This window comes from Salmo trutta, chromosome 15, assembly GCF_901001165.1.
Source record: "Salmo trutta chromosome 15, fSalTru1.1, whole genome shotgun sequence".
Lineage (NCBI taxonomy): Eukaryota > Metazoa > Chordata > Actinopteri > Salmoniformes > Salmonidae > Salmo > Salmo trutta.
The window spans coordinates 28,481,335-28,491,983 of record NC_042971.1 but is presented as its reverse complement, the minus strand read 5'-3'; the positions used below and the strand labels follow the sequence as shown (position 1 = coordinate 28,491,983).

General features: G+C 43.6%; 1 protein-coding gene across 9 annotated transcripts; it reads left to right on the top strand.

The window, feature by feature from the left end:
• The first annotated feature begins 437 nt into the window (after positions 1-437).
• Positions 438-9,641, top strand: LOC115148730 (Meckel syndrome type 1 protein-like). 9 transcript variants are annotated; one of them, XM_029690912.1, is made up of 13 exons: positions 438-739; positions 948-1,069; positions 1,231-1,289; positions 1,422-1,556; positions 1,973-2,070; positions 2,230-2,358; positions 2,487-2,592; positions 6,786-6,849; positions 6,987-7,170; positions 7,902-7,935; positions 8,404-8,464; positions 8,698-8,816; positions 8,966-9,641. In XM_029690912.1, the coding sequence occupies exons 1-8, from the start codon at positions 663-665 to the stop codon at positions 6,810-6,812; spliced, it is 753 nt and encodes a 250-aa protein (XP_029546772.1). In that variant the 5' UTR covers positions 438-662; the 3' UTR covers positions 6,813-6,849; positions 6,987-7,170; positions 7,902-7,935; positions 8,404-8,464; positions 8,698-8,816; positions 8,966-9,641. The 9 variants fall into 9 exon arrangements, with proteins under 9 accessions (XP_029546772.1, XP_029546771.1, XP_029546773.1 ...); XM_029690911.1 differs by lacking the exon at positions 7,902-7,935 and adding an exon at positions 7,775-7,842; XM_029690913.1 differs by lacking the exons at positions 7,902-7,935; positions 8,404-8,464.
• Positions 9,642-10,649: the final 1,008 nt, after the last annotated feature.

Here is a 10,649-nt window from a genome sequence, read left to right as displayed (position 1 = left end):
TGGTCTCCCACACAGAGATGGAAACCTACACCTGTTTAGACCCTGGAGGATATGGCTTCAGGTGAAAGACAGCAGAGAGATGCAGAATGTAGAAGCTTCAAACACTGTGATATGCAAATTCAGGACCATTGTACACTGAAGTGGAGCATGCATCTGGTCTGAAGCATGTCAAAAGAGTGCAAATGAACTGGGACTGGAGGACTGCATCACATTTAAACTAAATTAGCATGTATCTGATTTAGCTACACTCATCTGTACTTGAATTGTGCTGTTTGAAACGTGTATTTCCAATAAAGCTTTTTAAATTGCAATTATTTGTGTCAGACAGATTTTTCTCTTAATTAATTACATCAGGGGTTCTTAAACTTTTTACAGCAAGGGAATATTATTGTACTGATATTACCTTACCTGTTATCAGTGGGGGGGTTTATTCTGCTGCTCTGGACTGGATCCCACGGTAGGTGGCGGTAGTGAACCAATGAATAGTTGGATTGCTCGCCAGAAACCCAACCAGGCAGGCAGACTGTTGTTACCATGCAACGAGCAGACGCTTGTGAAAAGTACTAGCTACAAAATTGTCTCAATTGCTTGCTGCGCGTTTGTGTGTATGTTGCTAATCTAGCTAGTTAGCTAGCCATCAATAAAGTTCCTAACGTTACAACATGGCAGACGGCTGCAGCACCGACACCGGAGAGGCTACCTATTGTTCCCGAGATGCTGTTAAAAACCTTACAATTAAGTAAGTTGCAGTTGGCCTTTGTGTGGCTTTTATTCCTTGCATTGCCATAAAAGCAAGACAATGTCGTTAGCTAACGTTAGCTCTCAAAGCAGATGATGATAAACACCCAGTATATTGCTTGACCTGATCCCTGAGTTTGCCATGAAAACATGTTATTTAGCTAGCTAGAATCCTGTTTACCTTGTTTATATTTACAATGGTGTTACAGGATCCATATTCAGAGATTCACCTCCACAGCAGCCCTCTCCCAACACCTTCAGCAGCAGGTTTTGACTCAACAGGAGAGGGGAGGCATTGAGCTGGACACCCTCAACTCACAGGCTCAATCAGGTATTAACACTTTTTTGAAACAGAAAGATGTTAGATGTTTTGAAACAGAAAGATGTTAGATGTTTTGATACAGAAAGATGTTAGATGCTTCTTAGTTGAGTAGATGTTATTTTCGTGGTGGCTAGATATTAAGGACCAGAACATCTTGGTTTTGTTTTCAGCCGGAGATGATGATGAGGAGCAGTTGGTGGTAGGCTGGCAGGAGAAGCTGTTCAGTCAGGTAGGTCCTCTACCAGTGTCCTTATAACAAATAAGACTTTACTGTTTAGGATAGTTTGATTTTGCATAGTAAGTTGTGTGTGTCTGTGTGTCTGTGTCTGTGTGTGTGTAATATGAAGTGGTTTTGTTCCAGAGTGAGTCAGTATACCAGACTCCACTGGAGAGACAGTACCACACAGAGATCATGGCTCTGGAGCGGACCAGGGGCAGACGGAACCGCAGGATTTTCACCTACACCGATTCTGACTGCTACACCAATTGGGAAGGGGTGGGTTTCTACTGAATCTCAATTTCTGTAACGGTTCCATAACCACAGACGCTGGGAGACAGGAAGCAAGTACAGGGTGAGGATTTATTAATAAATAGACATGAAACTAAAAAAGAACAGAGTCTGGACAAGAGAAACAAAACGACATCAATGTAGACAAGGGAATGAAACTGAGGAAGTGACAGATATAGGGGAGGCAATCAATGACGTGATCCAGGTGATTCCGTTGAAGCGCTGGTGCGCGTAACGATGGTGACAGGTGTGTGTAATGATGAGCAGCATGGCGACCTCGTGCTCCAGAGAGGGGGAACGGGAGCAGACGTGACAATTTCATTATTCAAAACAAAGAATTTACCTCGTTTCTGTCCCAAAGAAACGTTAGTGTTTTAAAGCTGTTTTTGAAATAATCATTACAGGATTCCCAGAGTATGGTGAGGCAGGTCAAGTCCAACCCTACCTTCCTGGCACATAGGATGGCCAATGTCAGACACAGACGACAGGACAGACAGCCAGTGTAGGTCCCTGTTACTCACCAAAGTGAATTATTATTAAAGTGAATGTAATTGAAGCAACATTGATGTGTGATGTGCTGCTTTGAAGACAAACAGTGTACCAGTATGTTCACATTACCCTTGTATGCTAAATGTGTTTGTGGTATTCTGTTGGTCTGCAGTGACAGCACCTTCCCCAAGTCCAGGCTGATTACCTGGGAGCCCTCGGAGGACTTTGTGAAGACCAGCCACGTGGTCAACACACCTGTACAGACCATGCACATCATGGGGGACCTGGGACCACCGGGCAAGTGAGTAGCACAAGGGGAAAAACCACTATGTAGCCTATGCACTTATTACGCTGCTTTGTATGTAATAACTTTGAAGTAGATTCCAATTCAGGAATTGAAAAGTGGCATTGTATTCTTGTATTCCTCAGACTTGGCCAAAAGGAGAAGGAATGCTTGTTGTGCACGATAAGAGCAGATGGATATGGAGTGATTACCACCAAACCAGACTTCAACAAAGTTGTTTCATTAGCAAAGGTAATGTTAAATCTGATTTTATTTGTCACAGAATACAACAAGTGTAGACCTTATATTGAAATGCTTATTTCCGAGCCCTTATCCAACAAAGCAGTTTAAGAAAAATAAGTGTTAAGTAAAAAATTTGTATTTTGGACCTAGAATTGGCGCTCCGGTACCGCTTGCCGTGCGGTAGCAGAGAGAACATTCTATGACTAGGGTGTCTTGAGTCTTTGACAATTTTTAGGGCCTTATTCTGACAACGCCTGGTATAGAGGTCCTGGATGGCAGGAAGCTTGGCCCCGGTGATGTACTGGGACATACTCACTACCCTCTGTAGTGCCTTGCAGTCAAAGTCTGAGCAGATGCCATACCAGGCAGTGATTTAACCAGTCAGGGTGCTCTCGATGGTGCAGCTGTAGAATTTTTTTGAGGATCTGAGAACCCATGAGAAATCTTTTCAATCTCTTGTGGGGGAATAGGCTTTGTCTTGCCCCCTTCACGACTGTCTTGGTGTGTTTGGACCATGATACTTTGGTGATGTGGACACCAAGGAACTTGAAGCTCTGAACCGGCTCCACTACAGCCCCGTCGATAAGAATGGGGGCGTGCTCAGTCCTCCTTGTCCTGTAGTCCACAATCATCTCCTTTGTCTTGATCACATTGAGGAAGAGGTTGTTGTCCTTGCACCACATTGTCAGGACTCTGACCTCCTCCTTATAGGCTTTCTCGTTTTTGTCGGTGAATCAGGCCTACCACTGTTGTCATCGGCAAATGTAATGATGGTGTTGGAGTCGTGCCTGGCCGTCCAGTCATGAGTGAACAGGGAGTACAGGAGGGGACTGAGCATGCATCCTAGAAGTGCCCCCGTGTTGAGGATCAGTGTGGCGGATATGTTGTTTCCTACCCTTACCACCTGGGGGCGGCCCGTCAGGATTTCCAGGATCCAGTTGCAGAGTGCGGTGTTTAGTCCCAGGGTCCTTAGCTTAGTGATGAGCTTTAAGGGCACTGTGGTGTTAAATGCTGAGATGTAGTCAATGAATAGCATTCTCACATAGGTGCTCCTTTTGTCCATGTGTGAAAGGGCAGTGTGGAGTGCAATAGAGATTGCATCATCTGTTGGGGCGGTATGCATATTGGAGTGGTTCTAGGGTTTCTGGGATAATGGTGGTGATGTGAGCCATGGCCAGCCTTTCAAAGCACTTCATGGCTACAGATGTGAGTGCTACGGGTCGGTTGTCATTTAGGCAGGTTATTTTAGTGTTCTTAGGCACAGGGACTATGCTGGTCTGCTTGGAACATGTTGTTATTACAGACTCTGACAAGGAGAGTTTGAAAATGTCAGTGAAGACACTTGCCAGTTGGTCAGAGCATGCTCGGAGTACACAGCCTGGTAATCTATCTGGCCCTGCGGCCTTATGAATTTTGACCTGTTTAAAGGTCTTACATCCGCTGCGGAGAGCATGATCACACAGTCGTCCGGAACAGCTGATGCTCTCATGCATGTTTCAGTGTTACTTGCCTTGAAGCGAGCATAGAAGTTATTTAGCTCGTCTGGTAGGCTCGTGTCACTGGGCTGCTCTCGGCTGTGTTTCCCTTTGTAGTCTGTAATAGTTGGCAAGCCCTGCCACATCCGATGAGCGTCGGAGCCGGTGTAGTACGATTCAATCTTAGTCCTGTATTGACACTTTGCCTGTTTGATGGTTCGTCGGCGGGCATAGCGGGATTTCTTATAAGCTTCCGGGTTAGTCCCGCTCCTTGAAAGCGGAAGCTCTACCCTTTAGCTCTGTGCGGATGTTGCCTGTAATCCATGGCTTCTGGTATGGGTATGTACGTATAGTCATTGTGGGGACGACGTCATCGATGCACATATTGATGAAGCCAGTGATTGATGTGGTGTACTCCTCAATGCCATCGGATTAATCCCAGGAACATATTCCAGTCTGTGCAAGCAAAACAGTCCTGTAGTTTAGCATCTGCTTCATCTGACCACTTTTTTTTATAGACTGAGTCACTGATGCTTCCTGCTTAAAACATTTTTGTAAGCAGGAATCAGGAGGATAGAATTATGGTCAGATTTGCCAAATGGAGGGCGAGGGAGGGCTTTGTACGCATCTCTGTGTGTGGAGTATAGGTGGTCTAGAGTTAGTTCTTCCCCCCCCTCTGGTTGCACATTTAACATGCTGGTTGAAATTAGGTCAAACTGATTTAAGTTTCCCTCCATTAATGTCCCCGGCCACTAGGAGCGCCGCCGCTGGATGAGCGTTTTCCTGTTTGCTTATGATGGTATACAGCTCATTGAGTGCGGTCTTAGTGCCAGCATCGGTCTGTGGTGGTGGCTATGAAAAATATAGATGAAAACTTTCTAGGTAGATAGTGATGTCTGCAGCTTATCATGAAATACTCTAGCTCAGGCGAGCAAAACCTTGAGACTTCCTTAGATATCGTGCACCAGCTGTTATTTACAATATACATAGACCGTCACCCCTTGTCTTACCAGAGGCTGCTGTTCTATCCTCCCGATAGTGCATAACCCGCCAGCTGTATGTTATTAATGACGTCGTTCAGCCATGACTCTGTGAAACATAAGATATTACAGTTTTTAAGGTCCCGTTGGTAGGATATACGTGCTTTTAGTTCGTCCCATTTATTTTCCAGCTATTGTACGTTGGCTAACAGTACGGATGGCAAAGGCAGATTAGCCACTCTTTGCCTGATCCTCACATGGCACCCCGATCTCCTGCGAATCTGTCTTTTTTTCCTACGAATGACAGGGATGAGGGCCTGTTCAGGTGTCTGGAGTAAATCCCTCTCGTCTGACTCATTAAAGAAAAATTATTCATCCAATTCAAGGTGGGTAATCGCTGTTCTGATGTCCAGAAGCTCTTTTCAGTCATAAGAGACGGTAGCAGCAACATTATGTACAAAATAAGTTTCAAACAATGTGAAAAAACAAACAAAATAGCACGGTTGGTTAAGAGCCAATAAAACGGCAGCCATCCTCTCCGGCGCCAGTACAATTTATTAGTCCATGTTACGGGGAACAAAGGGAATTTGGTTTTCTGAAGGGTTTGGTCACAGATCTGCCAGTTCAGATCAAATCCCACGTTTTGTTGCCTGACTCAGGACTCAAACCAGTGACCATTAAGTTACTGGACTAATTCTCTATCTTCCACCTTCTAACACTTTTTTTTATTTCACCTTTATTTAACCAAGTAGGCTAGTTGAGAACAAGTTCTCATTTACAACTGCGACCTGGCATGGGCTTCCTAGGCAAAGTTCCCTTTACACTATCCCATGTGCGTGTCTCATGATCTGGTAATGAGGTAGTCCTGCCTGCAAGTTTAAAATCAGTGTCACCCTCAGCTCAAGAGGGCATTACATCTTGGTCTAATGGTCAAGACACTGGTTTTTCCCATGGGAGGCCCGGGTACAGATCCTGCCCATGAAATGTGCACACCCCTCCCAAAGCACAATTCCACTGCTTCCACCAATGTAGTGTTTTTTTTGTTGCAAACAGCAATGTCTAAAAACAGCAATGTCTAAAAACCAGGTCTCCCTGCCCGTAGGCAAACAAATATATTTTTTGTAAATTCAGGCGGTCGCCCCAAACAGGTTTTGAAGCTGGGTCCATCAACTGTCAAGTCAACAGCTATGCCAAGATGTCCAAACCTCAAGATGAGGTTGCTCGGTGTTGAATTAAGATTGCTACATTATCTCCTTCCTTGGGAGAGCATTCTTTACAGCAAGTTTCTCACGTGTACACACATCTTTGATGGCTTCACAGTCACTATCCCACTACTGATTCAGATGTAACAAATTTGGGCGTAGCTCCAACTGGGACTTGAACCCCGGTCCAGCGACTAGCAAGCCAACACTTTATCCATTACACCAAGAGATCAGAAGGTGCTAAGTGTTGGGTTAAGCTTGCTACAATATATTCTTATATAGGGCAATGTGTGATCTAGGTGAGGCAGCATTGCCACTAGTGCTCCTGACACAGCCAAACACAATTTTTACCTTCTTAACCTTAACTAACCTAAAGTCAAATACATTTATACAAACCACCATGTGAGCAGCAAATTGAGCAGCAAATTTAGGGTTAATGGAGTGAAGTGGGTGATGGTAGGACCACCAGTATGAACTATGTCTATGAATGCATTACAAACACGGACAAATGCTCTTTATCAACACCATCTTTTCTGTGAAACTAGATATCAGCAATCAATCAACGAGACTAATGAAATGGAGCAAATGAAGACATTAGAACTGCTAAAGGTAATATATTATATTCTGAAACCAATTTCTTACTGGTAGATTTTGTACATGATCTGTCATTCCTGAGAGCGACGCTCTCTCTCCTCCCCTTCCCCCCCCCATCTCTCTTTTATGTGCTGGGGCGAAGTTTCCCCTAGATACAGATCTAGGATCAGCTTCCCCTTCCCAAACCTAACAAGGACCATTAGTGGGGGGAATTCAAACCTGATCCAAAGCCAGGGTCTATTTGGGGATCTTGTCCCATCCCCCAGAACTCTACATGTGGATGCGGCTTTCTCCAGCTCACCATGCTCACAAAGAAAACAGCAGTGTATTTCAGCTGTAAGTATTTTGAAATTACTAGCGATATTATTTTAAATTAATTTACCTAGCTTTGTTATTATTCAACAATAACTAGGCCAATGTAGCTGTAGCGGGTTACATTTCGTCGATGCATGGAAAAGTATTAGCTATGTTAAAGCATTATGTTAGCTAGCTAGCAGCTAGCTAGCGAGCCATTTTTCCTGGCTATACTGATAGGTTAATTAGCCAGCTAGCTGCTAAATGTTGCTGGAGTAGACATTAATACATTTCGGAATGGATTATTATTGCATTGCTTATCTTTGTTATGATGTCTTAGATGTTCTCATATGAAATAATTTTGTGTTGTGCATAATGTTAAAAAACTCCATAGGAGTAATGTTAAACTAGCTACTGGTAGCTAGTTATATTCTGATGCAAATGTGGTCCTAGCTCGGTAGCTTTCCTGTGGCAGGCCGAGTTATTTGCACTAGTCACAATGTGAGACATTTTGTTTAGCAGTGATTTTATTTTGAAATGGCAGCTAGGGATAGGCATTTGGAATATTTCACTATTCAAATATGGATATCCGGATGGTCCAAATACATTTTTTTTTTTTTGTGAAAACATGTTTTGTTTGCCTCAGGTCTGGCAGAGACAGTGCGGTGCTAGAAGGGAAGGCTTGATTGGGAGAGACAGTTGTTGCTGCCATAGGTAATCTGTCATACTATACATTATTAATGACATGTCTATTTTAAAAACGTTATCGTCAGAACACGGATAAAAGCAAGAATCTCTCGTGCCAAGGTATGTAGCCAACCGTCAACCACCCGTTCATTTCCTGCATTTTAAAGTGGCAATCGGCAGTTGCAAAATCCATTTTTGGACCTGCAATTTAATGATATTGATTCTTGAAGAATATAACTTATAAATGCCTCATGAGCTTAGTTCAACTGTTGTACCCCATCAGAACTCAACATATAAGCTTGTTTTACTCCAATGTGGGTAAACAAAGTAAATGTAAACAAACACTATATAGCATCAAAACATGGATCAATCCACTAATGGGGGGGAAATGTAGCCTCAAAACTAGCTGTTATTGGCAGAGAGATTTCAAACTTTTTGTTATTGGTCTATTAACTTAGACCACCTGGTGATGTCACCAAGCAAGCCAAAACTCCACCAATGCAAAACCTGCTGATTTAGAATGTCTTATGTAGATTGAAAATACAATCAGCAACTATCAGGAAGTTACACTGATACATTTTTTTATAGTTTCATCAGCTGTTGTACAAATATGATACAAAACACCAGCTGAGTGACACCGGCTGCATCAGTGAGTATGAACCTGACAGCTAAAACTCGAGTGACAGCTGTTCAGAACTGACTTAGCCTGGTAAATTTGTGACGGTAGACACCGGCTGATTTCGTAAAGCAAGGGAACAGCCGCAGTCCACCGTCAAACTTACCAGGCTGAGTGATTACTGAACAAAAATGTAATGTCGTTGCTTGCTAATATGTGGATTTGTTGTTACTCTTATGTATGTTCCATCTTTTTGTGTTTTTCAGGAAAGCCTGGGAAAGAACTGAAAAAACACACTAAAGAGTCAAGACAGACACCAGAAAGAGGCCCAAGAAGACTTGGAAGCAGGATCAGAGGACAGCAAGAGATGTTCAGAACTCACTCGGTAAGTTGGTGAGGGTACACTTTGAGACTGCTTACCTGACACGGGGGAAGTCTTTTCTTTTTATCTCCTCTCCCTTACCTTCCCTATGCCCCTCTCCCCTATTGTGTTGGACCATCATGTGTTTTAATCTTTTCTTTGTTTGCGATTAGGTTTGGAGAATGACTTCTCAACCCAAGAGGCCCAAGAGCAGCTGTGAGAAAGCATCAGTTTGGAAGCATTTGGGAAAATGTAAAGTGCTGAAGAAGGTTCCCGGCAAAGAGGATTGCCTGTTATGGGTCAGAGCCAGCTCTCAAAAACAGAACATGGAAAGACATAAAAACCTGGTGCACAACACAATGCAAACAGAAAAGGCTCTCCGCAGCCAGTAAAAGGCTAGCATGCCACGAAGCTGAAGTTCATACAGGTGAATGGGAGAGTTGTAAAAGACATAGCTCCAAAATGCAGGTCCTAGTTGAGCTCGTGAGCTAGTTCAGGTCTTTTTTGCATTTTTTGGGTTTTGTGGTGCAAACTTTAGTGTGTCGAGCATAACACGTCAACCCCGTTACCAATAGATAAAAAGGCAAGACATTTTTTAGCAATTTCATTTTTTGTCTGAAACTTCAAATTCAAAGCTTCCGTTCCCCTTGTCACAAGGGATTTATGCATGATTTGATATGAAACCCTGCCTCCCGAGTGGCACAGTGGACTTAGGCGCTGCATCGCAGTTGCTAGCTGTGCCGCTATAGATCCTGGTTCGGCTGCGACCCGGAGACCCATGGGTTGGCGCACAATTGTCCCAGCGTCGTCCTGTTTAGGGGAGGGTTTGTCCGGCAGGGATGTCCTTGTCCCATTGCGCTCTAGCAACTCCTGTGGCGGGCCGGGCGCATGCATGCTGACACGGTCGCCAGGTGTATGGTGTTTCCTCCGACACATTGGTGTGGCTGGCTTCCAGGTTAAGCGGGCATTGTGTCAGGAAGCAGTCTAGCTTGGCAGGGTCGTGTTTCAGAGGACCCATGGCTCTCTACCTTCGCCTTTCCCGACTCTGTAGGGAGTTGCAGCGATGAGACAAGACTGTAACTACCAATTGGATACCACGAAAATTGGGATGATAAAGGGGTTAAAATATATAATATGAAACCCTGTTATACTTTATTTGGCACTTAATAGGCACTTATTGTAGTCATTTTTTAAATGTAATCTCTTCAGATGGGAAACCGTTTTTTATTTTCATTTTTATACATTTGAATATGGTCTTTATAACAGAAGGTAAAATTAGGTTAACTTTTATTTATGAATATAAATTGGCAATATTCTAGTGGCCAATCTTCGTTGCAATAGGCCCATGAAATAATATCAGCTTTTATGATGCTGGTAAAGATAGTACCTTTACAGACGGCCCCTAACTGTGCAGTATAGCCTATAGGTTATACACTGAGTGTATAAAATAATAAGGACACCTTCCTAATATTTAGTTAGCCCCCCACCCCCTTTTGTCCTCAGAACAGCTTCAATTTATCGGGGCATGGATTCTACAAGGTGTTGAAAGCGTTCCACAGGGATGCAGGCCCAGGTTGAAGCCAATGCTTCCCACAGTTGTCAAGTTGGCTGGATGTCCTTTGGTTGGTGGAACATGAGCGTGAAAAACCCATCAGTGTTGCAGTTCTTGACACAAACCGGTGTGCCTGGCACCTACTACCATACTCCGTTCAAAGGTACTTAAATCTTTTGTCTTCACCCTCTGAATGGCAGACATACACTATCCATGTCTCAATTGTCTCCAGGCTTAAAAATCATTCTTTAACCTGTCCTGTCCCCTTCATCTACAAGTGACATCAATAAGGGATCATAGCTTTC